The sequence below is a fragment of the Podarcis muralis genome, chromosome 7 (assembly GCF_964188315.1).
Source record: "Podarcis muralis chromosome 7, rPodMur119.hap1.1, whole genome shotgun sequence".
Classification (NCBI taxonomy): domain Eukaryota; kingdom Metazoa; phylum Chordata; class Lepidosauria; order Squamata; family Lacertidae; genus Podarcis; species Podarcis muralis.
In genome coordinates, this window is record NC_135661.1 from 43,720,261 (window position 1) to 43,743,112 (window position 22,852).

A 22,852-nucleotide genomic window follows, 5' to 3' on the forward strand; every position below is an offset into this window, starting at 1 on the left:
TTTAGAAGTCATCTGAAGGCAGCCCTCTTTAGGGAAGTTTTTAATGTTTGATGCTGTACTGTTTTTAATATTCAGTTGGAAGCCGCCCAGAGTGGCTGGGGAAACCCAGCCAGATGGGCGGGGTATAAATAATAAATTATTATTATTATTATTATTATAGTCAGTGGATAAAGGCAGCACAAGCAGGAGACAACACTACCAGGAGGTCCCCTAGTTCTAACGCACAGCTGCAGCAAAATCAGCAATGGGCAAATATTTTCAATAAGCATCTGAAAATGGTCCAGGTAATTCCTTGATCTAAACCTCTAATGTTTTGATACTTGTCCTATTCCTGTCACTGTATTTCGTTGCAATGGACTGTGATTAAAAGCAATAAAAAAGAATTGCTTGCTTGTTTATACATTTATGCATTCTGTGCCATCTTCCATGGTGCCTTGTAGGGTTGGACAGGCGGCGAAGGCAGCTTCCCTGCTCCCACAGAGCTCACCACCTGAAACTGCAAGGAAACCCGCAGAGGTGGCGGTGGCGGTGGGCAGCTGCCCTTACTAGACATCAATGAATTCTTATTGCTATTGTCGTCGTCGTAGCCAATTCAGTTATAAGCCTTCCTTGCTTTGCTGCATCACTGGCAAGGTCTGCCTCCACCATTTCCCAGCCCTAGAAGTCCCATAGAGTCCCATAGGGCTTACTCCCAAGTCAGAAGACGGAGCAGTTCAGCTTCCAAAGGCTGCAAGCGAGGATGAGGCTGACAACGGGCAAGGGGTGGGGCTTCTGGGCCTCCGTTGCTAGGGCTGGGGCCCGTTGCCAGGGGCGGGCCCGGCGGAGCCGGAACTCTCGCGAGGCCAGGGCAGCGGTTGCTCGGAGACGCGGCGACTCCGAGCCTGGGCAGCAGCCGGAGAGGGGACTCAGTCGCCACCATGGTGAGGCCGGAAGTGGGGCGCGCTTGCGATGAGGGGGCCCCGGGGGCTCCCCCAAAACCGGGGCGGTGCTGGGGCTCCTGCCCACCAAGAGGCACCGACCTTCGCGGGGGCTGGACGTGCTCAGCGACAGACCGAACTCTGCACATGCTCAGGGGCACTCATTCCTTCGTCACTCTTCCTTACGCGTGCCAAGAGTAAGCCCTGATATAAGCATTGAGCCCTGGTAAGCTCTGCTCTCACCACCACCACCAACCCTTATTTTACAAGTGTGCCTCTTCAACGCCATGGAGCAATTGCACAGGCAAGTAGGTGCAGGCAGCCAGAACCCATTTGTCCTTTGGAGAGAGGGAGGGATGCGTGGATCCCCTTCCTAGAGAAAACGGCACTTCATCATTGCCCAAAGGGGTTATGAGCATGAATTCACAGCCTTCTTCCTTGCTTTGGCTCCCCACTTCATCCATCATACTAAAGATACTCTCTTCTCTCTTGTCCTCTCCCCCACTACCGCGTTTCTTCAGGCTCCCAAAAAGAAAGGAGAAAAGAAAGGTGGCAAGAAGAAAGGTGCAAAAAGCCCTGTGGTGGATGTCGTATCCCCGGAGGGCATGACCAAAGAGCAGGTGAGAAGGGGGTCACTTTGCAGTGGCAACAGAGAGGGTACATGCTTAAAAATGTGTGGATGGGAAATAGAAACTACAATGCAAAGTGGTTTCTTGCCAACAAGAGGGAAACCAATCTACCTAGAGTTATTTAGGGGACTCCATTTCCTAGCAGACCCAGGATGATTGGAGTTGTAGTCCAGCAACACCCTGCAGGCCACCCATGTTTCCCACCCCTGGCCTGTATCACATTAGAGAATGCTCAAGGTGTCTCTCATTTTGGAGTGGAGTGATGTATGGGGTGCTTGGCCTACCCTCATTATCTCCGACTTTCCTGGCTAGGAGTAAGACCAAGTGTGAGTCATGCAGTCCCTCAGCTGGCTTGTTGCAGGTACACTCTTTCCATCCCTCTGACACTTCACTACAGCTCTGAGGACCAGCATTGGGAGAAGCCACTATTTTGCCAGGGGTCCATGTTCCTTACTACACCCTTCTGCATTCCATAGGGTAGCAAAACTTGGCACCTCTTCCGTATAGCTAAGCTCACAGTTCCATTTTACAGTTTGGGTACAAGGATTGTGAGAATATTGCACAGGAACAGCCTTCGCCATCCTGATGCCTTCCAGGTGTTTTGGGCTGCATCTCCCATTAACCCCAGTCAGCAAACCCATCAGTGTAGCTGATGGTAGATGACAACCAGCACATCTGGAAGGTACCAGGTTAGCAAAGAGTGCCGTAAACATTCTAAGCTGATTTATCCACTTCCAGAGAGCAACAGACTCATAGAGCCAAGCTTCTCTCTAACCAGATAATTCACTCACTTATTTATCATGCATTCTGAAATGAAACAGTTGCACCCTTTCTGGAATTAGCCATGCTTCCCATGCCAATTCACAGGAAAGCCTTGGTTTGAAAAGAAAAAGAAAAAGCTTTGGAATTCACTGAGTCAGAAAAGGCACAATGCCAGTAGTGGCGATGGTGGGCTCCCAGTCCTTCCTCTCGGCTCCAGCCCGACTGTTGGCTGACCCTCTTCTTGGCTTTGCAGCTGGAGGAACACATGGGCCGCATCCGGGAGGAGCTGGACCGTGAGCGGGAAGAACGCAACTACTTCCAGCTGGAGCGAGACAAGATCCACACTTTCTGGGAGATCACTCGGCGGCAGCTGGATGAGAAGAAGGCTGAACTGCGCAACAAGGACCGTGAGATGGAGGAAGCCGAAGAGCGTCACCAGGTGGAGATCAAGGTAAGAGCCTGTGGACTTCACACATCACAGAACTGTAGAGCTGGAAGGAATCCCAAGGGTTATATAGTCCAACCCCCTGCAGTGCAGGAATCACAGCTAAAGCATCCCTGACAGGTGAGTGATAAAAACATGAGCTGCTTTGTATGTAGTATGTATTTAAGTAAAATAAAACATTTCCCATTGGTACTAACCCAACAACCTTTTACTAGGGACCTTTTGCCTGTGAAACATGCTCTCTGCAACCATTGACCCATGGTGCCTCCACTTGTGGTTGAGCAGCTAGATATTGGATTGGCCAGCCCCGCAATGTTGTGGGTGGAAAGTGGGGAAATGGCTACGGCAGTGGAAGGGTCTATTCTTTTGGCATAAAGACATAGAGGCTCACATGTTCCTGAACCTTATTCAGTTCCTGGTACTTGATTAACTTGGAGCCACGGCGCTGCAGAAAACCAGCTTGGTTGGTCTGGCACCCCTGGCTGGGGCACCTCAACCGACTTCCATCCCCTTCCCCTGAGTAGCCACAAGTGCCTCTCATTTACTCAGGCCTCTGCAAAAGAGAGTACCTTGGCCAATGAGGGCCAACACCTGCCTCGTCTTCCTTTTGTCTCAGGTTTACAAGCAGAAGGTGAAGCACCTGCTGTACGAGCACCAGAACAACATCACAGAGCTGAAGGCAGAGAGTACAGTGTCTATGAAACTGGCCCAGAAGGATCACCGGTCCCAGGAGATGGAGCTGCGTAAGGACATGCGCACCTTGAAGGTGGAGCTGAAGGAGCAGGAGCTGTCCAACGAGATGGTGGTGAAGAACCTTCGGCTGGTATGTCTGAAGTGATGCCGGACTTGGCTGCTGGGCTGGGCTCAGGCCAACTTCTGTTGACTGCATGGTGTGCAGGTGGGAAGGAGAGGGGTGGTGGTTCTTAAACCTCAGTTGTTCCTCAAGAGCAAACCAGCCTTGGCTTTGCTTCTGAGCTAGAGAGGAGTATATGCAATTTTGTCACTAACCAGTATCATCATCTTGGCAGAAACAACAAGAAGACATAACACGATTGCGCAATGACTTTGAGAGGCAGGTGAAAGGTCAGTTCTGGGGCTCGCCACCAAAAACTGTGGGGTTTGGGTCCAGAAGGGAAGGCTATCTTTGTGCCCAGGCACGGATCAGTGGGCCACAGTGTCACTTCATCCCTTGGGCGCCCTTTCTCGCACACATGCAGTGACAAGGGAGCTGCTTCCTTATGGCACAGTCTCCCTCTTCTGGAAGGTGTATGTGTGTGACTTTGTAGCCATGGTGTGTAAGGCCCACTGATGAGTTTGCTCTATGTTGTGTGTAAATGAGGCTAAGTAGCAGCTTGATAGGGAGCACAGATTTGCGTAGGGCCTGTCTTGCATACCAGCTCCTGTCTGTTTTGCAGTCATTCCGAGGGAGGGGCCTGAGGCTTACTTGAAATGCCACATGCATTATAAGGTGGAACATGACAGCAGTTCTAAGCTCCTCATCAAATTAAATGTGTCGAAAGAGCTAGGCACAGAAGTGCCATTTGCTAGGCCTTCTATGAATTCCAACTCTGCTGGGAGCTTTGTAGAATGCCAGGCTCCATGGGCCCATCCTTTGCTCAGAGTTGTTTATATATAGTCTGAGCACCTCCAGTGCCTTTGGGTGACAACATTTTCCAGTCAGCCTAGAGTCTTGCTTCACCCTCTTGTTGGAGCTGGAGAACACTTTGCCCCATCTCCTCTTCCACACAGCATAGAGGAACAGCCCACAGATAGAGGCATGCATAGCCTTGTCACTTTTTTGCCTAGTAGAGCACTCAGTCTGCCCTGGGTGCCGCTTCCCCAGAGATCGAGGCCAAGTATGAGAAGAAGATGCGGGTCCTACGCGACGAGCTAGACTTGCGCAGGAAGACTGAAATCCATGAGATTGAGGAGAGGAAGAATGGACAGATCAACACACTGATGAAGAATCACGAGAAGGCTTTCAGCGACATCAAGAACTACTACAACGATGTCACTCTTAATAACCTGGCACTTATCAACACCCTCAAGGTAAAAGACATGCACCACACGACACCATCCCCAAATCAGATTCAGAGCTGTTGTTTCTCTTTGCCTTGGTGGTGGTGGGTCCCATGGGAGGTTTGAGGAAGCATGTTCCAGACAGGTGGTCAGGACTGGTGGGATGGGGCTTGCTGCCTGTTTTTGAGGACCTGAGGCACACACAGCCTCCTTTCTCTGTGTGTGTCTTGGAGTACAGGAGCAGATGGAGGAGATGAAGAAGAAGGAGGACCATCTGGAGAAGGAGATGGCTGAAGTGCTGCTGCAGAACAAAAAGCTGGTGGAGCCACTGCAACGAGCCCGTGAAGAGGTGGCAGAGCTGCAGAAGAAACTGGCGCACTATGAAAAGGACAAGGCCATGTTGCATGTGAGTCCCAGGGCTCTGCATTCACCTTTGCTTCCTGAGTGTCCTGGCCAATGAACTCTGGGTTACTTAGTATGACTGACTCTCTGCTAGTTTGGTGTGAACAGCACTGGGCTATTTCTGCACCAGCCCACTTTCATGCCACAGATTTTTATTTCCACTTTTGATAGCAGTTTGCATTGTCTCTATTCTCATGTGCCCTTTATTTCCAGAGTTAGGCCCCACCCTTTCTGTGATGTCCTTCAGTGCTAACAGTGGTCATTTAGAGTCTAGACCAATGTTACTGCGCCTTCCATTCTAGTTGTTGTCCAGCACTTTGCTTTTTATTTTTATCAGTGTTTCAAGATGAGAGTTTCGTGATTTTACATGCAGCCACGTACTCACGACCAAAGATGTCTTTTTAGGTTTTGTTACCTTCTGATGCGGCACACTCCACCAAAGTTGTTGGTGTGTCTGAATGCACAACAGTTTTGCCATAATCAAAAGTAGACTCAACTGCATTCAAAATACAACTGCAGAGCAATTGAGTTACTATGTGAAGAGGAAGGCAGGGGGCCATAAGGATCATGAAACATGCTGGAAGTTGGGGGCAAGAGACCCCTGAGCTGATATTTCCAGGATGAGGGACTTGAATGATGCCCAGTCCCTGTGGAGCAGATAGAGGAACATAGTACTTTCCCATTCTTACAGTTTCTCCTTTGCACTGTCTGGTTTGGAGGTCAAAACCCATCAGTCTCTTCTGTGCCCTAGGAACTCTGTGCGGCTGCTTTAACCTCCTTCTCTTCCCTTTCCAGCACACACATGCCCGTTTGAAAGTCACCGAGAAGGAATTAAAGGATCTCCAGTGGGAACATGAGGTGCTGCAGCAAAGGTTCATCAGGGTAGGGATCAAGAATCACTGCTGTGCTGTGGCTTAACTTAGAGTTGGGAGAGGGTTGGATTTGATGGGTGGGCTGTGGGACAAGATGAAAAAGATGGGCCCATTTTCTGTAGATATCCGGTAGAGAGGTCTATATAGCCACCCACCCACCCACCACCCATTGGGCCTTGAGAATTCTGTGGTCCTGGTTGTTTCTTGGTGAGACCTTTAGAGCAGATGGACAAGTCTGAGCCAAAACTGCCTGCAATAGGCATTCCCTGTCATCTCCAAATTAGCTGTGTAAATTTTTGCGGTTCTTTTGGATTGCTTGAGCAGCTGGACTTTGTGTTTGTCTGAACAGCAGCATGTCTACTGCTGGTCTGGTCTGGTCATCAGTATGACTTAAAGAAGTGGGGACTGTGATACTGGAGAGGGGCAGCTCGCATCAGAGGGGGGGGGGATGGAAGGGAGGGGCTCTCTTATACTGAGAGTATAACTCATTAAGACATGGGGACAGGTTTGCGTGCCATTCAGCATTGATCTGAGACCTCATTAGCTGCCTTTGAAAACTGGCTGCAGTGGTCCTATCTTAATGAGGGGGTCTCTTACTAACAGGAATTGGGTCAGGCTGCCTCCCATCCCTCCTCCCCCACAGATCCTTGCAAAGTGCATTGGGAGAGAAAGGATAATCACCACCAGCCCTGTTTTCCAGCTCCCACTGCCTTCCCTAATAGCCTGAGGGGCTGCCTCAGAGCTCTGCATTGCTCCTCCCTCTGTGACTCACTAAAGTCCCAACTTTTGGAATCATTGCAACATATTTTCATCTGTGTTGGTTTGTGACAGAGGGCGTGGGCAGCTGTTGTCATTGGATAGCTGGCTTTTTATTTTTGAAGAAGCCTTTTACGCATGAATGTTAGGACTATAGACAGTTGCCTAAATACACAGCCAGACCCTTGGTCCATGCAGCTCTGTCTTGTCTATGCAATGACTGGCAGTGGCTCTCAAGGCTTCACCTTTCCCAGCCCTCCCTGGAGATGTGCGGGATGCAACTTTGGACATTCTGTATGCCAAGCATGTGCTCCACCACTGATCTCCAGGCCTTTCCCGTGTGCTCACAGTGGACAAGCAAAACACACCAAAACCCAAAGCGCCTTATTAACAGACAGAATACCTGGTTTAGGGGCTTCATGGAGCACCCAGTCTGTGCCAAGGCTCAGAGCAGTGCTCTCTTTGACTCTGGGGTTGATGGTTGTCTGCACAGGTGCAGGACGAGCGAGATGACCTGTACCAGAAATTTACCAAAGCCATTAATGAGGTGCAGCAGAAAACTGGCTTTAAGAACTTGTTGCTGGAGCGGAAGCTTCTCGGCCTCTCCAACATCCTGGAGAAGAAGGAGGTGCAGCTCAACGAGGTCCTGGCTGCCACCAACCTTGATCCCGGTGCTCTCAGTGTGGTCACCCGCAAGCTGGAGGTACTGTGCTTCTAATCACCATGGGGATTATAGAGATAGTTTATAGATATTTTTCTAATACCCTTCAGTTAAACAAACAGCTCCCAAGCCAGATGAGAACAATTGGTCAGATTCCTTCTTGCTGCTGTTTCAGATGGGGTTTGTCCCTGGGTTTCATATTACCAAGATGGATTAGGCAAGATCTAGGTAAAACCTTGCAATGCACAGGAGAAAGGTGCACTGGCTAAAAGGGAGCTGCCAGGAGCTCAAGGTGTGGGCAAGTGCAGGGAGCCATTCTATAATAAGAGACTCTGCCCAACCTGACAAGGGGAAGTTAGTTTTTCTCTGAGCACTCCCCCTCATTCAGGGGCAATTAATAAATGTAGCCTGCACAGTATTTCAGAGGAGCTGCCCTTAGTTGTGCACAAGAGGCCCACAAGCATGAAAAGCCTTTGCCTCAGCCCTCCAAACAATCAGAGCATGTACAGTAGTACCTCAGGTTACAAACGCTTTGGGTTACAAACTCCGCTAACCTGGAAGTAGTACCTCAGGTTGAGAACTTTGCCCCAGGATGAGAACGGAAATCGCACGCCAGCGGCACAGCGGCAGCAGCAGGCCACATTAGCGAAAGCGCGCCTCAGGTTAAGAATGGTTTTGGGTTAAGAACGGACCTCTGGAACGAATTAAGTTCATAACCCAAGGTACCACTGTACCAACATTTCCATTTGCCAAGCAGGTTCTGAATGCACACACACACAACTGGCCTCCAGTTGCCTCGGGTTGGCTAGAAGTTGCTGGGAGGTGTTTGTTTCCAGCAGCAGCTATAGAAGTCAGTCACATGGGCAGTACTGTGGGCAAAAGTGACCCTCGCAGCAGTGACTGAACCAGTGGTGGGGTGAATTGCTCTACTGGGGAATGCTTTCCCTTCCTATCTGACCTGAGCCTCTTTGGTGCTTTCTTGGGACATAGAATGCACAAGCAGTCAGCAAGTGTCTGTTGTGCTTCTGGCTGTGAGAATACACTTGGCATGAGGGTGCTGTGCCTGGGGAAATGTGCAGGAGCCAGACTGAAAGGGGAAGTTCCAGTGGTCAGAGACTTCAGTTTCTTTTCCCTCTGGCTGGTGGAGTTGGAAGAGATTCTACATGCAAATCTGCTGAACCTATGTGCCATTTATTCTGGTCCCAGAATCCGTTCAGTACACAGAGCACACATGCCCCTTTGCAGCATGAGAACTGTGAGAACTGAAGCGGCAATGTGCCCTCGTTGCCAGGGCGGTGTTTCCTGCTCTGCTGCTCAGTCTCCAACGGAGATGGAAAGGGAGAGAGAGAATGAGCTCCTGGCTGCCTTCTCGGTTCCTTGCCTCCCTCCTTCTCTCCCTGCGGCCACTTGGGACTGTCAGAACCTTCTAGCCACACAAGCGTGGCTTGGGGACCGCTTGCCGCACAGCTTTCTCTCAACTCGTTCCACTCCACGGGGTTTCCCTGGTTGCTGATTTCCTAGCTGTCCGCTTTCTTTGCTAAGGTTGGGTTCTCTCTAGCAGTGCCTTGGTACACAGCAAGGCGATCTGCACTTTCAAAGCATTCCCCTGGCACATCAAGTTGTTTCTAGGGAGTAGGGGCTGCCCATCACACTGCCAGGGCTCCTCCTCTCTGTGTTTCCAGCCCCAAGAGCCAATGGAGGTTCTCCATCATAGGGACCTCTGTGGCCTCCTCACTCTTCAGGCTTCCTGTCCTGTCTGAAATGCCTGATGGTATGGAAACAGAGTTATCTCCCGTGACTTGGCCTGCCTGGGAAGGGGGCTTAGTTAGCGGCTTCCACATTCCAAGCACGGCTGGCGCCAGTAACTGGAGATTCTTCCCAGGGGCAGCTGCTCCTTCCACCAGGCCTCCCACATTCCTACCTTCAGCTGCTGCTTGCGCAGGAGGCACATCCACAGGGGATTCCCTGGGTATTGTAGCACCAGTTCCTGTGCCAAATAGGGCAAAAAATGGCTTGGTGGCAGAAATGCCAGCCCACAGCTCTCATCTCCCATTACTGGCGGGCAACGCAGATGAGCCTTAATTTGAGTCACAAAGAGGAAATTGTGCAGGGAGGCAAGAGGCGCATTAGCTCCTGTTTGTAGATGGAGTGCTCCACTGTGATTGCTATGCCAAGTGTGGGATGCAGTACTGTATACAAAATTCAGCACCCATGAGAATCTTGGGTTTTACCTGATTTTGTAAAAGCAGGTTTCTAAACCTCATGGCCGTAGAGAGGCTTGGAAATACATTGGCACTGCCTAATGAAATCACGGAAGCCAACAACAGACAGATTAGGACTTTCAGCATGAAGAATTTGCAGAAAGGAAAGAGCCAAGCATGAGACTGTGCTGCAGAAGGGGACCTAACTTTGCATAGGCCTGTCATGGCCCATTAAGAAAGGCCAAAAGCTCTGGCTGGGCCTTGACTAGTCCCCTTGTGGGCCAGTTCACTTGCCTGATGTGTTAACGCCCAAACAACCTCCTTTCACAGGATGTGCTGGATTCGAAAAACAATGCCATCAAGGATCTGCAGTATGAGCTAGCCAGAGTGTGCAAGGTAAGAGCTCCAGCTGAGGAGAACCCTATAATTGTACTTGAATGTCTGTTGGAGCAAAATGTAGAGAGCAGGTCTCTTTAGACACAACCCGGGAAGGAAATATATTTTCCGTAGCAGTTGGCTTTTACTTATGCCTTGTTTGAAAGCCATTTATGCTAGCAGGAATTCACTATCCTGTGGCAGTGAGTTCCATAGGTTAATGCCAAGAAGTGTGAATAAGTACTTCCTCTGTCTTTTCTAATGCCCACTGCCTACTCATTTCAGCGAACAGCTGATGGGTTTGACAAATGTTATACTAGCCACTGCTCCATCTGACCTACCAAGTTGCATCATATTCACCTTCAGCCCCATTTTTCTAAGTTAACAAGTTTGTTCTAAGCATTTGTTCCTTGAGATGGTCTAGCCTGCAACCATTTTAGTTGGCCTTTTCCTGCTCTCTTGCATCCTTTTGGAGAAATATGGATGCAGCCGCCACTGCCATGGGTGCATTGGGCTGGCTATTACCAGAGCATAGACATGAGAAGTTGCCTTAGGTGGCTGTGTTATGATATGTGATGTTTGATCCCTCTCCTCAACCTGCAATTGCCTCCCACTGCAGGCCCACAATGACTTGTTGCGGACGTACGAGGCCAAGCTCACAGCCTTTGGGATCCCTTTGGACAATTTGGGCTTCAAGCCCCTGGAGACCTCCGTGATCGGCCACACGCTGGGCCAGGGCCCTGCTGGGTTTGTCTCAACCCCCACGTAGCACAGCCTGACATCATACTTTGGAATGCCTTCAGCCTAAGCCTTGTGTGCAAGCAAGCCACTGTCCCGCTCCTGCTGTGGCCGTAGAGGAGAGGGAGGGAGGGAGAGAGCAGCCCCCTGGAATGAGATTGTGTCTGCTCCAGCCCTCATTTGTATTAAAGAGGCCCTGTGGTGGGCTATTCAGTCTTCAGTCTCTGCAAAGCCTCCCTTTTTCTTTCCCACCCATGTCAAGGCAGAACTTGGGGGCTTGAAAAGCATCCTCCTCTTGATTAATGAGCCCCTGGACTACTTAATCCAACCTTATCTAGAGCCTCCAAAGTCCTCCACACCTATGTTGTGTCCACTCAAGCACCATCCAATATGAGAACCTCTGAAGAACCTGTTCCCCACGGTGGCCAAGCAGATGCCTCTGGGAGCCCACAATCAGGACATGAGTGCAGCAGCCCTCTCCCCACTCATATTCCCCAGCAACTGAGGGAGCCCTACCTAATAAGTAGAGCACACGTGTGTCAAGGACCCAGACCCAATTCATGGCATCTCCAGTTTAAAACAAGAGGCTTACAAGTATCAGTCTTTAGATTACTCTCACATTTACTACGAGGTACCTGCTCATGGCCAAGCCCCCAGCCTGAGGCTTGGGCCACAGGTGGCCGTGGATGTAACCACAGCTCTCCATCCGCTGGACTGTTCCAGCTCTCTCAGTACAGGCACCCTGGTTTGCTGAAGCAGCCCCTCCTGCTGGCCGGTCTCCCACTAGCTTCCCCTGTAGGTGGTGTAGGAATAGGGGCTGAGCAGCAAGGGGATGTGCACTTTTTCTTCCTCTGTGATGGTGAAGACAATCTAAACATAGAGAGACAAGCAAAAGGATGCGTAAAGACAAGGGAGGGGGGAATAGCAGGAGGTTGGTAGTGCTCTTTGGTCTGAGAGCCTTTCTTCGTTGCACTGGGCCTAGCCCATGAGAAGACATTTGTCAGGGGCACAAATGCCTGGTCCGGAGCACCCCTAGTGCCCAGTCCTCGCACACTTCTGGCTTTGTGCTCTTTCAGGGATGTCCCATGCACAACATCTAGCTCTCCTACCAACCACCTGGGCCTCTTCCTGCAGGTTTCTGAGGGACTTCACAGCGTGCAGCCTTCATAATGTGAAGTTTATGCTGATTTCTCCCATTTTCCAACGTTGTGCTTCTCCTGCCAGGAATTACATCCCTCAAAGGGCAGTGAGTGGTGGTCCCTGCCATCATCAGTCCTCCCTATGTAGGAAGGAGACTTCCCCCCCCCCTTCCAGGTGTGAGTTTCATCTGGGAACCAAACTTACTTCCACATAAGGGTAGAAGCTGCTGTATCCTTGTTGCTCCCAGAACTCCCTCGTCTCAAAGCGCAGCTTATAGGTGCCAGGTTTCAGCTCCCTGGGCATCGGGCTGTTTCTGTCCAAGCGCCCATCAGGGTTTGTCTTGCTGGAACGGAATAAATGAGGCTGAAACTGCAACGGCCCCAGCCCTACCGAGGGAGGGAGATTGTCCCACTTCATCCCCTCCTACCTCCTCATGAGCTCTGCCCACGGACGTTGGGGATCCTCCAGCTTAGAGAAGTGCATGGCCAGGCCTTGGGCAGGGAGGCCGGTGAGCACGTTCAGTGCGTGGACAGTCAGGAAAGCGTGGTGGACCTCATCGGAACTAGCCACCTGGGATTCAGAATGGAGAGCCGGGTGGAGCAAAAGCCTCTGTATGAGTTCCTCCCCCTCCCAGTTTCCTAGGTCCATCGATTCCCAAAGGAAGATGTCCTTGCCACCCTCAGCAGCAGGCCCTTATTTTCCAAGCTCTTTCTTGCTGCCCTCAGCAGTTTTTCCTGTTTTTAAATGTTTGCTTTTTCTCCCAGGTGCTGTGTGTACGGGGGCTTTCTGTGAGGTGTTGTGGTTGTGGGGAGAGAGGGCGGACCCCACCCCACCCACTTCTCACCCATCCACCAGCTGTGTGTTCAAACTCTGCTGGCTCCTGGGTGAGAGGTTTTGTTGGGGGGGGGGGGGTAAAGACAAGATGCCCTCAGCAGACCCTGCTTGCTTGCTTGCTTGCTTGCTGCTGTCCACACTGCCCATTCATTTGCCCAAATTGTAGCCCTGCAGCTTGACATAGTGCCTGCCACTGTTTGTACAGAGAGGGCAGGTGAGCAAGTAATGAAGGTGCAGAAGAGGTTCAGGGGCAGTGAAGGTCAGCAGTGGTCCCCACTGGCTGTGTCAGGATGGGCCTGGGCAGGTGCCTTACAACACCAGCCTCTTGACAGAAGCCCTGCCTGACAAGTGCATTCCTCTGCTCTTAAGCATGGCAGAGCAGTACTCCTGGATTTCAAACAGAGGTCCTTCCCAGCCCTATCTGGAGATGTTGGGGATGAACCTGAGAACACTGAGTTATGACCCCTCTCCACCCAGAAGGTGGGACTGAACAGTGGCAGCTCTCCTTCCTGCCCCATGTGTTATTTCACTGCCTTCTTAAACATTTGATCCCTGGCCACAGAGTTCCTTTACTTTCTGGCCCATGCCAGGAAACTCCCCAAGACAATCAAGAGTGTGGCATTCAAGCTTCTTGTTTTTCTTGAGCTGCCAGAAATATACATTCCCACCCCCTTGCCCAGTTTCCCAATGAAACACCAAAGCAGGAAGGCTTTCCCTTCTCTTAGGCTGAGCCCACCCACCATCCTAGGGTCTCTCACCACCTGGGGTCTCCCTGCTCCGTCCCTCTGTGGTAGTTGGTTTCTCTCATCCATTCTGGGGCATTTCTGATGCAGCCCCTTCTAACTCCACTTCCTTCTTGCCTTCCACTGGCAGGCTGCCTGCCTATCATGACTCAGCAGAAAGTCTTAACCCTTTTGGTGCCACGAGGGCAGGCTCAACCGGGTGCCCCCTGAAAACATGAGAAAGGGGCTCAATTCATTTCAGGGCAAGGGCGGAGGGTTCCATCTCCATCTCTACTCAGCCTGATCTGTAAAATATGCATTTGAAGTTCTTGGGACTTCTCACTGGAGTAAAATGCAGCAAGCATTTTGTGGGAGAATAGGCAATACTGTCATGCCTCAGCAAGAGCAAAAATGAAGACATAGGAGCAGTCACATGGTTACCCGGGAGTATTTGTGAGTTCCCAGTCCTTACTTGGACCACTGCTGTTGCTGTAGTGCTAAGACCTTCTCCTAAGCAGTCTGTAGCCTGCAAGATCAGAGTGTATTGGGGGGTTACCTGTAAACAAATAATTCCATTAGCATTTGGGCAAAGGGGATCAAAGCACCACATGGCAAAGCAGTGTTGTATAAGATCCTGAGAGCCCCACTGGCCAAGTAACTTGAGGAAACTTTAAACTCACTAGGGTACTTCCAGATACAGCAAACTGAAATGGAACACAGCTGTTATGCTAGACCAGGCACAGGCAAACTCGGCCCTCCAGATGTTTTGGGACTACAGTTCCCATCATCCCTGACCACTGGTCCTGCTAGCTAGGGATCATGGGAGTTGTAGACCAAAAACATCTGGAGAGCCAAGTTTGCCTATGCCTGTGGTAGACCACCCTTATTATTAGGAAAGTGTGAAAAGAAAATGCTTAATTCTTGCAAACCATACCATTAAAGCACATGACTTCCCCCAAAGGATTTGGGCAAATGTAGTTTGCCCCTCACAGAGCTACAATTCCCAGCACCCTTGACAAACTGCAGTTCCTAGGATTCTTTGGAGGAAGCCATGTGTTTTAAATGTGTACAGCTTATGTCCACTTCATCTTCTGTAGGGCAGCCCTCCAGATATTGGAAGGCGGCAGTCATGCTGTTCATCTGCTCCAGACTCAAAACCTTCCCTCTTCTCTTTCAGAAATCCCTTGCAAGCCCCTCCCCATCCTGCTTGGTCCCCACCCCCCACCCCAGCTAGCCTCTAATCCACCAGTGCTTTATGGCCCAGTGTTTCCACTAGGAGTAAAGCACAGCAGCAGAGCCAAGGGTTGCCTCAAAGGGGAAATTTAGCATCATTAATCATGCCCTCTCCCTACACAGCCAGGACCCAGCCACTTACCGTTCTGTCAAGTCCTGGTTTGTTCAAGCTGATGACCCCTGTTTTATTATCGATGGCAAACATTTGGCTCTGTGGCTTTGTGGGGGTCTGGATAGTGAGGGAGTAGGTGATTACCCCATTGTAGGAATTCACAGCGTCATCCATGTCAGTGGCTGATACTTGTGTCACAACGGTACCTGGGTGCGTGTGCCACAAAAGTCCAAAGTTCAGCTTCTGAAGTGCATCACACACATACCCGCAACATAGCCAGATCACCACAGCTTGGAGGTCAAATTGACTCTGCCCCAGGCAGCTCCAAAATTACCTCTTAGCCTCTGCAAACTGTACAGCACCTGGGTGCGATCTGCAATGCCTTTATGCCAGTCCACAAGTTATGGTGGGCTCAGTAGTGACTGCCCAGGCAATACAGGTAGAAAGAAGCACAGTTAGGGGCCTGGGTTTTGCACACAATATTATACCCCCTCCCCCTGTGGGTTCTCCTTCCATAAAGAATGGGCAAAGGATATGGGCATTCAGAGGCAAATATTAGGGGTTTCCATACAGTCAGTTTGTTCATGCATGTGCAACCAGACAGACAGACAGACACGTACGTACCTGGCGGGGCTCCTTCTGCTACGGAGCCATGGAAGATGCTCTGGGTAAAACGGGGCTTGTTGTCATTCTGATCAAGCACCTTGATGACAATCTCTGTGGGGTTCCTCACAGGCTGCCCAGTTGCACTTACTGCGTGAAGAAAGAGCTGCAGAGCAAGCAGGGTAGCAATTGAGACACTCCCCAAAGCTGCCTCTCACCCTCCCAGACAAGAGTGTAGAGCTGCCCTTCTCTTCACACCGAGAGCACCCAGGAATTTACATTAGGGGCTAAAAAGTATTTAGATACTGTATGCTGAGAATTTAAAAATGAAACTAAGCTGAACTTTCTCCTCTTTCCCATAAATAATGGTTGCTAATACTATTGCTTCCCGGGGATTGCCCAAGAACTGACATAAAGCAGCAGCAAACATGTGATTTCCGCTCTTTCCCTGCCCCATAACACGTAGCAGCCTTCCCCCACCTGGTGCTCTCCAGAAGTTTTGAACTACAAGTCCCATCAGCTCCAGCCAGCACAGCTATATGATGCTTGGGCTGATGGCAGCAGTAGTCCAAAGGATCTGGAAAGCACCAGGTTGGCAAAGGCAGTTTTAAGAGGTGCTGGGAGGTTCCAGGGTGGCAGAAGCTAGCACAAAGGGACTTACAATGTATTTGTCTTTGGTCTCTCTGTCCAATGGCATGGTCACCATCAGCCAGCCTGTCTCTCTTTCAAGGATGAAGATGCCTTGAGGAGGTCTGTCTGCACCAGTCCCAGTGACACTGTAGAAAGTCATGCCATCTTTACCTACCTGGTAGCAAATGAACATGTCAAAACTGAGAAGGTCTGTTTTCTTGTTGCCTCCCTCTATGCCTTCCTCAGAGGTAGAACACAGAGAGGGATTCTGAGCAGGTTCATAGGAGGAAAAGAAGTCCTCCAAGCATAGTGGTTCTGAGCTGTTCAAGGCACATGAAGAGAAAGAGGCAGTTGCCCTCTCTGTCTATACCTGCAGCAGACACTTGGGGTAGGGACCGATGCCATTCTCCATGACCAATATTGGAGGCAGAAGTTGCAAGTCCCTTTTCTGCCTCTTCAGATCAAGTCTGGATTCTGGAAAGGTCAGCACTTCTGCCCAAGCAAATAGGAAGGAGACCTGCAAGGAGGAAAAAGAGAGTTGCATTATTTAAAAAAAACAAACCCTCATTCAGAGCCCAATCCCATGGCATCTTCTATGTGAAGACAAGTTTGGCACTCCTTAAGATTTGTAGGGATCTCGGGACAGGACAGTGCTGGACCTCAGGATTCCATCCTGGAACATGTGAAGGAAGACACGTCCTGGAATCTGGACACACCTCTATGTCAAGAGTATCTTCCTTCTATCTTAAATGTCAGTATTGGGTTAGCATTATTGTTATTTACCTGAAGTCCTTTCACTTCATCTATGGACCTGCCACAGGTAGCAACCAGTCTGTTTTGCAGCCTCTATTGAGCAGTAGTCAAGGGTTGAGCTGATGAGAGTGGAGATGGGCCAAGAGGCCTTGCCACGGCTCCCACACCCATGGCCACCATCTTGTTGACCCCTTGGGCTAGCCTTATTTGTGTTATCTGATCCCTCTGCAAGGCTAGATGCTTTGCAGCCCCTGGAAGATTCAAGGTCCCTGTTTACAGTTTAAAGGTTGGTGCTCCCTGGTGGTTGTTTTTAAAGGAAGTGCATGTTTGCTGATTCAACATTGGTTTGGAACATTGGCAACTGCTCTTATCTTCTCGAAACCTATTTGCTTTGAACAACTATGCTGCCAGTAGAGTACAGTGTAGAGAGACACAAGCCCAATATTATGAAACTTTCCTCAGCCCAGTAACATTCCCATGCTCACTCGGTGGTCACATCTCCCCCACACTCTGTTCATGCTCCTCTTCATCTTTATCCCCACACCCCAGCTCTTCCACAAGGCCATGGCAACACAGCTGGGGGACAGCACCTGTACTTTGCATGCAGGAATTCCCAGATTCAAACCCAGCCGCTGCCATCCTTAAGGATTTCTGGTTTCAGCAGCACAGCAGAATCACTGCCTGGAGCCTTGGGGAATTGCTACTAATAAACACTAGTTGGACGAAGAGCCTGGCCTGGTGTGATAAAGTTGGTTCATGTGTTGGTACCTCTTCTGCACCTACAAAACCCTTAACCCAGCCCCTCCACCATTAATGCCAAGAAGATCCTTCTACAACACCAAAGATACTTGCCCCGCTTCGCTTGCTCTTTGGAGGACAATCCTACCTGAGAGTGAAGAACCAGGAAGAGCAGGAGGCTGACCCTAAAGAAGCACATTGTCCTGCTTCAGCTCTTGCTCCTTGCCTTCTGCAACACTCTGGCAAAGGGATGGCAACCCAGGTGACTAAGCTAGACCAAAGTCTGCCTGGCAAGTCCCTTTGGGGGAAGGGTTAAGGGCAAATGGGCAGGCCTGGGGTATTTTGACACACCACATGGAAGCAGGCCACAGTTGATTCAGCATGTGGGACCAAGTGAAGGGTGTGTGCTTGTGCCCTAGGAACATCTCTTGCAGGTGGCACTGCCCTCCATTGTGCAAGTCTCATTTATTCTGGCAGGGTAAGGGTTCATTTGGGAGCAGGTATTCTCAGGACTCAAGCCTCTGAAGCTCTTTTGAATATCAGAGCTCAGTTTTATGGCCTTTTGCCCTTTGTTTTGATTCAGAGCAGAAATTTGCAATAAAACATGGAGTGGAGGAGGGTGTTGTTATGAAAACAGAGGAAGCCATTTTCCTTGTGCAGAAACAGAGGAGGGTCTGTCCAGTCCCCCTTTCACAGTAGCAGGAGAGTGCCATGCCTAGTCCTGACCTCATGGCAGACATAGCTTCCTCAGAAGGCAAACCAGGTGCCCCACAGGTTGAGGGCCTTGAGGAGCAGGCAGAGGCTCCTGGAACAAGTGATGAGGAGGGCCCCTGGTGAGATACCTGCTTAAGAACCCTTGGAGCCGTCAGAGGAGGTGAAAGTGCCCCCTGCCCCGCCCCAGTCCTCAAGAGCACCGGTGCCAAAAGCTTTTGGTCGAGATTGAAGAGCAACGATACAGCTTGCATTTATAGAACCAGAGCCCCTGTCTACTTGTGAATGTGAAAGCCTTGATGCTCCTTCGCTGCCAGCTTTTGTGGTTAGAGTGTTAGCTTTTAGGAGGCCAGAGTATATAAGACCCCTCTCCTGCCCTTTGAGCCTTTCAGTTGCCAGAAATAACACAGATCTCTGGCTCCTTGTTCCTGGCTTTGGCGCCCCCACCCCCCTGAACTCCCTGTGTGATCGACTGTGGACCATTTCCTGACTTTTCTTCTACATCACATGTTAGACCTAGACAGATTCTGTCTGCTGGACCTATGGAACTCTGCCCTCTTGGCTAAGTGTCTTGGTAAAGGCTTTTTACCCTCCTGTGACTGAGACCCTAGCCCTGGAGGAAGGTGCTCTCCTGGAACATGAGAAAGTGCTGCAAGAGTAAGTAGAAGGAGGCAGACACTCACACATGAGCACCACTGTATTATATCGAAAGACTAACCAGGATCTGGTCCTCATTTGTCTTGACGTTGTCTTTAAATCCCCATAGCAGAGATTTCTCCATGAAGTTGTTAACAGCAAGCTGATGTGCAGATAGCAGCAGCAGAGGTTTTCCACATCGGTGCGCAAAGAACGGCTGCCCAACATTCAATGCCTGAACGAGGTTTGTTGCTTTATATTATAAACTGATTTCAAGCTAACATGGTTGGCAGAAGCGCTGCATTTGGCCACCACAAGAGGGCAGTGTGAGTATACAGAAAGGTTTCAGCGTCTACTTATTCACCCACCTCGACCACCAGAGTGGTATTTAAGTAAAAGACCCCAGACTGAGTGAACTGGTGGAAGCACTTCTCCAGGCCAATGTAAAACAGGTAATTTAAGGAACAGGTTATTATTATTCCTGTCATCATGATTTTAAATAGTAATGGAATAAAGAAGAAGAACTGAAGGAAAGGCAGGGTGTAAGTGTAATAAATATTAAATTGTTATTATTTATTGGACCTACAATTTTCTCTGCATTTTTATGAAGATTTTAGAAGGAGCAGTCCTTTCTCTCAGGATTATAAATTAAGAGGCATAAAAGAAAAGAGGAAGTAGAAGAACAAGCAAAATTCCAAATCATTTACTTTGGTTTTGCTGGCCAAGTGGCCATAGGATTTGTCAGAAGCCCCCCAAGGCCAGTGGAACTTGAGATACGCCACTGACGAAATATGCCAAGCAATGTCTGCCAATGAAGACGTGCCATTAGCAAAAATAAGCTGGTTCTTACACTCAGACCCAACACCGCTCAGGAATTCGAATGGGACATAAGACGACATCAGGACCAGACGGCTTTGGTAGCACTTTTGATAAAGCTTTTCAGGAGACTTTAATGCCTTCTTTAATTTTGCTGTTAAATGACGTTTTGAGGAGTGGTATCCTCCCAAAGTGCTTGGTCCACATCAGAAATAATTGTTATACCCAAACCAGGAGGAGATGCTGTGCCTGTCACCGCCTTTCATCAGGCCTCTGTCCGCATAAACAACATGAATTAAAACCCTATTCACATTCATAAGGGAGCAAACTGAGGTTGCCTCTTGTTCCCTCCATTCTCCCCCCTTTCCCTGTAACCATTAGCGATTGCAGTACATCTAAACCCACGTATGAAGGGTTACTGGGGATGGGGAGAATAACATTTATTAAACGTCTGTGCTTGTTATATGGTATGCATGTAATCTAATTAATGGAAAGCTTTATCAATGCTTAAATTAGAATTAGATAATTTTGAAAAAAATAGGCAGTCTTGGAGCTAATCCTAAGAAGTTACTAATAATGTGTTACAATATGTGGGAACAAATTAAGCTTAAGCAACAGAAACCCATTCCACACTGTAGGACAAATTTCAGATATATGAGGTAAAAAATAATCCCATATACTGTAAATTGAATAAATTATGTTCCATAAATTATACCTTTCAAAAAATGTGGGTACATCCTTTTATTAGACTTCTTTGTTCCTGGAGGTTTCTTCACCCTGACCAGAGAGGAAATCTAGGCAGGGCATCAAATTTGGAAAAAGAGGAGGAAGGAGGAGAGCCAGAGAGGAAGGAAGGGAAGGAGAGGGAAGGATAACTCTGTTCAGTTGAGCATCTTCTCCTGTGACTCCTTTGTTGAGTCACAGATGAGGCAGGTTGAATAGGGGATGATTCCACACTATTCCCAGGAACATTAAAATATATATATGTAATTTTCAGTTATATACATTTCAATAGTTTTACAGGCATTTTAAGATTTCAAAACTCGACTTCCTCCTCTTTCTACGGTTCCTTAAATTTCTATTTATTATTTCCTGCATATTCTGAATTAGCTTATTCTTTTATTCATCTACTTTAATTATTTACTCTTATGAAACTGCAGGTCATTACAATAATCCTGCCAATGTCCTTATTTGTATGCAATTTATTTGTACATATTCAGTAAACCATTTCCATTCTTTTATAAAAAGTTTGTTGTCTTGATTTCTTATTTTTCCAGTAAGTTTTGCCATTTCTGCATAGCCCATGAGTTTTTGTATCCAGTCGTCTTTCATTGGGACTTCTTCTTTCCATTTTTGGGCTAATAACATTCTTGCCGCTGTAGTCGCATACATAAATAAATTTCTATACTGTTTAGGTAGTTCGACCCCTATAATTCCCAGAAGGAAAGCTTCTGTTTTTATTTTATTTTTACAAACGTTATTTTAAACATCTTTTTCAATTCATTATATATCATTTCCCAGCAAGCTTTAACCAGGACCACCACACATGATAGAAAGTACCTTCTTTCTCTTTGCATTTCCAACACTTATTTGATTTTGATTTATACATTTTTGCCAGTTTACTCAGTGTTAGATACTTTCTATATAACATTTTCATATAGTTTTCTCTGAAACCATAGCATGCTGTAAATTTTATATGCGTGTTCCACAATCGTTCCCATGCTTCCATATCTATGTTATAACCAATATCTATTGCCCAATGTATCATTGAAGATTTTACTTGCTCATCCTTTGTTTCCCAGTCCAATAATAACTTATACATTTTAGACAGCACTTTAACATTACATTCCAACAGATCTCTCTCCATTTGTGATATCTGTTCCCCAAACCCTTGTTTCTTATCTTTCTACTATTCCTAGGAACATTAAACAAGAAAAGACAGAGTATGTCAAAGAGGTTTTCTCTCAGTCTGCTCTTCCTCAGAAGGTCTGCTGGGCCTTGGAGTCTCCTGCGATAACCTAGTATCTCTATGTATGGGTGGGGGGTGTTGGCTTTTGTTTTATGGATCAAATTCCAATGGCAAAGCATATTAATTGTATTTCCCCTCCTTACAACAACAACAACAGTATTTAATTAATTAATTCAATTTCTTGACCGTCCTTTACCACAAGGCTCCAGGTTGCCTCGCAACAATAAAACATACAATTACAAAACAAACAGAACAGTTCCCTACATAAAACAATGCACATTTAAAAAACAACAACACAATTCCGTGTTTAAAAATAGTTCCAGTAGAGATGCAGACTGGGATAAAGATCCCCACTTAAAAGGTTTATGCTACCTTAACCTCCCTAGAGAAATAGGTGAGATATAAATACAATAAGTTTTTGGTGTTTGGGGTTTTTTTTAAAATTAAAAACCCCCCACGTACTGTCCTTTGGAGCCCAATTGCTCTCCAAGATGGGAAGCAGATGGCTTGGCTGCGCAAAGACTTGCCACAGACCTCACTCCTTCAGAACATATCACAGAGGCTGAAAATGCACTTGTGATAAAAGAAGGAGATGGGGGCAGTGAGTGACCCCACTCGCTATTCACCATGCATGATACCAGGAGGGGCGAAGAGGGTTTGGCTTTGCACAAATGAAATTGCAGTTCCAGGTCTGCCTGATCCATTTACCTGCTAATGCCATTATGTGGAAGCAGATAGTTCCCTTATTTAGCCCTCAGCGACTTAGGCTCCAGTATCTGAAGCACAGCCACCTTATATTTGCACCCTCTTGGACATTAAGATTGGCAGGGGGGGCCCTCTTGGTAGTTCCACCACCCGCCCAGTTCTCTATGGCAGCCCCAAAGCTGTGGAATTCCCTCCCCACCTGGCACCACCTTTATGCAGCTTTCCTCCTGTACTGAAGATGCAACTCACTGGCCAAGCTACCGGTTGAGGATATAAGTTTTAGGACCCACCTTAGCTCTTGAGCGCAGTTGCCTTAACTTATTTTAAGTTGTTCTAACCCTCCTGGAAAGGGACACGGGTGGCACTGTGGGTTAAACCACAGAGCCTAGGACTTGCCGATCAGAAGGTTGGCGGTTTGAATCCCCGCGACGGGGTGAGCTCCTGTTGCTTGGTCCCTGCTCCTGCCAACCTAG

The 22,852-nt window shown here is 48.5% G+C and overlaps 2 protein-coding genes across 7 annotated transcripts; one reads left to right on the forward strand and one right to left on the reverse strand.

Annotated features, from left to right (window-relative positions):
* Positions 1-796: 796 nt before the first annotated feature.
* DRC4 (dynein regulatory complex subunit 4) lies at positions 797-10,997 on the forward strand. Of its 5 annotated transcripts, none has more exons than XM_028739902.2 (11): positions 797-920; positions 1,439-1,537; positions 2,562-2,759; positions 3,370-3,576; positions 3,782-3,836; positions 4,597-4,802; positions 5,011-5,178; positions 5,970-6,056; positions 7,296-7,505; positions 9,995-10,060; positions 10,659-10,997. In XM_028739902.2, exons 1-11 carry the CDS (start codon positions 918-920, stop codon positions 10,806-10,808), a joined length of 1,449 nt encoding a protein of 482 aa, XP_028595735.1. In that variant the 5' UTR covers positions 797-917; the 3' UTR covers positions 10,809-10,997. The 5 variants fall into 5 exon arrangements, with proteins under 5 accessions (XP_028595735.1, XP_028595736.1, XP_028595737.1 ...); XM_028739903.2 differs by lacking the exon at positions 797-920 and adding an exon at positions 931-1,221; XM_028739904.2 differs by lacking the exon at positions 797-920 and adding an exon at positions 931-1,143.
* Positions 10,998-11,380: 383 nt separating this feature from the next.
* On the reverse strand, positions 11,381-17,810 carry LOC114602092 (cadherin-1-like). Of its 2 annotated transcripts, XM_077931634.1 has the most exons (10): positions 17,691-17,777; positions 16,835-16,897; positions 16,422-16,568; positions 16,083-16,226; positions 15,443-15,587; positions 14,849-15,024; positions 13,946-14,029; positions 12,345-12,487; positions 12,122-12,260; positions 11,381-11,647 (listed from the first exon to the last, which is right to left on the reverse strand). In XM_077931634.1, exons 1-10 carry the CDS (start codon positions 17,739-17,741, stop codon positions 11,561-11,563), a joined length of 1,179 nt encoding a protein of 392 aa, XP_077787760.1. In that variant the 5' UTR covers positions 17,742-17,777; the 3' UTR covers positions 11,381-11,560. The 2 variants fall into 2 exon arrangements, with proteins under 2 accessions (XP_077787760.1, XP_028595730.2); XM_028739897.2 differs by lacking the exon at positions 16,835-16,897 and having other exon boundaries at positions 17,691-17,810.
* Positions 17,811-22,852: the final 5,042 nt, after the last annotated feature.